At 35.3% G+C, this 5,139-nt stretch overlaps 1 protein-coding gene across 1 annotated transcript; it reads right to left on the bottom strand.

Annotated features, from left to right (window-relative positions):
• Positions 1–1,419: 1,419 nt before the first annotated feature.
• LOC132619170 (polygalacturonase inhibitor-like) lies at positions 1,420–2,672 on the bottom strand. Its single transcript, XM_060334128.1, has one exon. It carries the CDS (start codon positions 2,541–2,543, stop codon positions 1,536–1,538), a length of 1,008 nt encoding a protein of 335 aa, XP_060190111.1. The 5' UTR covers positions 2,544–2,672; the 3' UTR covers positions 1,420–1,535.
• Positions 2,673–5,139: the final 2,467 nt, after the last annotated feature.

Here is a 5,139-nt window from a genome sequence, read left to right as displayed (position 1 = left end):
AGGGAAATCTATATGGTGCGGCAAACATTAGAAGTTATTTACATTTAGTAACTATACTTTGTTTTAATTATATCTTATAGCTAAATTTTGAATATCAATTACACAATGTAACTAATGCCCTTTAATATACTTTTCTTCCCAGTGTATCATTCTTTTCCCTCGATCCTCTCTCTCTTCTCCCTCAAATCTCTCTCCTTTAGCAACCCTAGTTCTTTCAGCTTTCTTTGTACTACTTCAATGGAGCCACTTTCCCGCCCTTTACATAGAAGAAAGCTCTTTAGTCAATCCCTGCTAAGTATAATATCACTACACATTCAGATTTCTATTTAGGTTGCCTAGATCCAATATGCAAGCCTCAAGGTCTATTCAACAAATTGAATCTCAATAATAAAGCTTGTAGTGCTTGCTAAGTGCGGACTCATGCTATCAGTCAGTGTGAGTCGAGCAAATTTCTTCCCAGATGTCGAAAAAATATTCAGAAGGGGTTTTAGACTCCAAAATGTTTTTCATTTAAGAAATCCAAAAAAAAAATGATTTTGCCTCAGATACTGTTGAAATGCATTTTATTAGTTTTTTTTTTGTTTGTATTCATGATTTATAATCATCATTTATGGGTAAAAATCACCGCGATATTTTGTTAGAGATCCTCTATCACGCGCAAGGCAATAGATTAGAAGGGGAGATCGCGGATCTGGGAATGCGACAGAAAAATCATAATTAGTTCTTACAATGATAGTCGGCTATAATATTTTAACAGTGAGGACATTTCTCTTTTTTTTTTTATTCAGTATTTGAGTGTATTCGTTAATTTTTTGGGGAAAATTCAACTCAGTTGTGCAAGTTGAACACAATTTTTTTTTTGTATTTATGTTGTTTGAACACCACTGATTTTTAAATACAATAAAGTGAATACAATGTAAAAGTAGCTATAGATGAATACAATTGAGTTGAATACATTTGACATGAATAAAGCTAAATTGAATACATATGACTTGAATACAGTGAAAAGAATTTTTGAAATTTTGTTATTCGCTGTATTCATGAATACAGCTAGGCTGTTTTATGAATACAACGAGTCATTTTTAGAATACAGCGAGGAAACTGTAGCTACGCAATATAAATATTGAAACTGTAGTTATAACAAATTTTAAACCCCCAAAGTGTAGTCATTTATGTAAAATTCCCAAAAAAGTACGTGTCCAGGTTCGAACTATTAACCTCTCGAAGCTTTAACAAAACAGTAATCCAATTAGTCCAAAGTTCTGTTGTTATTTATTTGTTGTTATTTGAAAATGTGACACCGCTTATGAAAATTTCTGCCTACACCATTTATTAGAGTGGAACTACCACTCCACTTGTCTAGCACATGGTGATTCTCTCCCAAATAAAATTCTTCCCTAATTGGCTTATCTCGAAGAATAAGAATATTATTCATAAAGCACATTTTGATGCCTTAGAGCTTTTATCTTGGATTTTCTAATTGAACTTGGCATATTGACATTCAAAGAGAAATCTTGAAATACGAATATCATGATTTACATTTTACAGGGTGGCAACGGAGAGTCGCACAAGCATTTGTTGTGTACATATGAATAGAGATCAAATCTAATCATATATCCACCTTGCGGAATTTTCCCACATAGATTGTTGTAACTCACATTGAACTCCTGCCATGGTCTCTTTTCAAACCCTGATGGAAATCCCCCGTAAATATTGTTATGGTTCAGTTTCAAACTCACTAACTTCTTCCCAAACTTTAACTTTGAGAAGTCAAACTCAAACTTATTCCGAGACAAATACAATTGAAATGTATTCGAATCTTTCCCAAACAAGAAAGAAATATCTCCTTCAAGCTTGTTTGCGGACAAGTCGAGTGTCTCAAAGCTCCAACTAGTGAAAGAGCTCGGTACAACTCCACTGAGTTTGTTACCTCCAAGGTAAAGAAACTCGAGTTTTGGGCCTAATTTTCCGAATGATTCTGGGATTGGTCCAGTGAGTTTGTTCCTGTCTAAGCGAAGATAAAATAAATTTGACAGTTGGCCAAGTGCAGGAGGGATTGTACCAATGAGGTTGTTTTCTGACAAGTTGATGTATGTTAAGTTTTTCATCTCACCAAGAAATTCAGGGATAGGTCCTGAAATGTTTGTTTGAGTGATTTTCAACAATCTGAGATATGTGAGCTTGGCTATCGTAGGTGGAATTGGACCTGAAAGATTGCGTACTTTGGTGATGTCCAACTGTTTGAGATACAGGAGGTCTCCAATGGCTGGTAAGAGGTGGCCGGCGTCCTCAATTTTGGTGAGGCTTAGGGAATTAACACGATTTGTATCGTCATCACATGATAGAGTGTCCTTGGCCCAATCATCACAACAATCAGTTTTGGGATCCCATGAAATCAAATCATTGGGATTGCCTAGACCTTTCTTGATTTCTAGGAGGGCGTTTTTGTCATTTGGGTTGCACCTTTCAGAGAGAGCTGTAGAAAGAAAGAAGAGAGTGAAAGAAAGAGTGTAAAGTAGAGAGGGCTTCATTTTAGGAAGCATATGTGATGGATATTGTTGATGGTAATATTTATAGAAATTTGCTTGATGTAGTAATATATGGTGTTGGCTGTCCTTCTCAACAGTGTAAGAGGAATGGTTTTAGAGTTCTTTGCTATTGTAGAATCTGGTTGCTGCGTAGGTTTCTTTTTTATTTTTAAGAAGTGTTATGAGGCTACTAGTGTTTGAAAATTAAAAATAAAAGAGAATGCATGCGTGAAATATCAAACTTGTAGCTGCTGATTTACCAAGCACGCACACGACATTGGACTAGAATTTCCATCTTCATGTCAAGTGGTATCATCCAAATATATTACCCCCTCCGTCCCAATTCCAATTTATGTGATATAGTTTCACTGGCATGGAGTTTAAGAAATAAATGAAAGACTTTGGAATTATGTGGTCTATAACAAATCAAAAATATTTGTGTGATTATAGATCATCTCGTTAATCGTAAAAGTTAAAGTTTAAAGTCAAATTGTTGTCAAATAAAACGGACTTTCCACTTCAAATTGATTGTTTAATTGGAAAAATATAATAATCTCCTATTACTTGTTAAGTATGTCATCGTTAATTCTATTCTTTTGTCAAATTATTTATCCTATGTTAATTGTTAATGTGATAATTGGTTATCTAATTTTGTGTGTTAATTATTTAATTAATCAATAATTAGTTAATATAATTTCCCGTTAAATGAATTTGTTCGTTATTACTTTAATTATAGTGAGGAGAATAATTAGTTGACAATTGTTAATTAATAATTAACTAGTTAATATAATTTTCCAATAAAGGATTAGCTAGTTAATATAATTTCCCGTTAAATAAATTAGCTATTTAATAATTTTTTTAGTTAAGTAAGTTAAAATTAGATATAATTATTCACAAAAATATAATACAACATAAGTCTCATAATCCACAAAATTTTGAATAAAGAAGGACAAACTAAATCCTGAATAATGAATAACTAACTAAATCCTGAATAACGAACAATAAACTAAATCTTGAATAGCGAACGATTAACTAAATCCTTAGTTTTGGATTGAACATCATTGATATAATTTCCCTATAAATGATTAGTTAGTTAATATAATTTTTCGATAAAGGATTAGTTAGTTAACAAAATTTTCTGTTAAATAAATTAGTTATTTAATATAATTTTTTTTGTTAAGTAAATTATACTTAGATATAATTATTCACAAAAATATAATACAACATAATTCTCATAATCCACAAATTTTGAATAAAGAAGGACAAACTCAATCCCGAATAATGAATAAATAACTAAATCCTGAGTAATGAATAATAAACTTAATCCTGAATAACGAATGATAAACTAAATCCTTAGTTTTGGATTGAACATCGTTAATATAATTTCCCTATAAATGACTAGTTTGTTAATACAATTTTCTGATAAAGGATAAGTTAGTTAACATAACTTCCAGTTAATGTACAAATATGACACCTCTATGGATCCCAATGTTCACCCAAGGACCTAGGATAGATCAGTACTTGCTCTACAAGATAATCATAGGTCTGTGCTATTATGTACTGGGGGTATACAGATAGAGGCGTTACTCCGTCTCCGTTGGACGGATATGGCGTGGAGTCTTTTACGCAAGCGCCCCCCACCTCCGCGCATCTTACAGATATTGTATAGGGGCGGCATCTATCGTTACACGAGGACCACATTCCCCATCGCATCTTATGACAGTTTGGGCATCGACAGAATATACCACCTCACATACATTATGAGCTCCGCCACTATGCGCGATGATGCATTTCTGACTTTCATGGGTGTACAGCTCCAGCATTGGGAGACAAAGTTGGGGAGTTTAGCGGAGGTCAGTCATGTGACTCCCATCAAGGATACATGCACTAGTACCTGCAGATCAGACGTCGCTTGATTAGCAACCCTGTTTTACGTCTTTCGAGGGATATAGGATACACAACACTGGAGGGGCAGTATGAGACGTTGGTAAGTTTATCGCACTTGAATTGATTTAATAGTATTAATTATTACTTTGAAAAAATAGCTAATTATTACTGTTGAAAACAAATGCAGTAGTGATTGTACAACGATTGCACATATTAGGGGTTAGACCATATATCTAACCCTGAGAAGGCGAGCTTGCTGGGGAGGTTGTATGGATATCCGAGGACGGTATCTTGCAAGGCAGGGGATATTAGGCGTATGCATGATCCCGTTCCATAGGGTCTGTATCAGGCGGTGCAAGGAAGAGGGCATCGTGGAGGCGGACGGAGATACAACTAGGCAGAAGAGGTGGTGATATAGGAGGACGGGGTGCTGATAAAGGACGTGGTTGCTAGAGGACGTGGTGGTAGAGGACACCATCTGGTAGATGATCCACATGAGGCCACTCCTGTTCTAGTCCACCCGCAGCCTTTCGAACCCATGCGTAGCTTAGCTGGCTCGTCGACTTCATCCCAACCGTCGACACCTGCGTTTGTGTTAGCAAGCCTATTTTAGGAAATACTCGAGTCTTCATCTCAGCCAAGACAAAATGAGTACATCGAGGTACGTGATGACATGGATTGGGATGTGTTTCAGGCGTCCTTACTAGAGGAGCGACCCACTATA

This window comes from Lycium barbarum, chromosome 11, assembly GCF_019175385.1.
Source record: "Lycium barbarum isolate Lr01 chromosome 11, ASM1917538v2, whole genome shotgun sequence".
Taxonomy (NCBI): domain Eukaryota; kingdom Viridiplantae; phylum Streptophyta; class Magnoliopsida; order Solanales; family Solanaceae; genus Lycium; species Lycium barbarum.
Note: the sequence above shows the minus strand (reverse complement) of the source record. Positions and strands in the feature narration are given on the sequence as shown.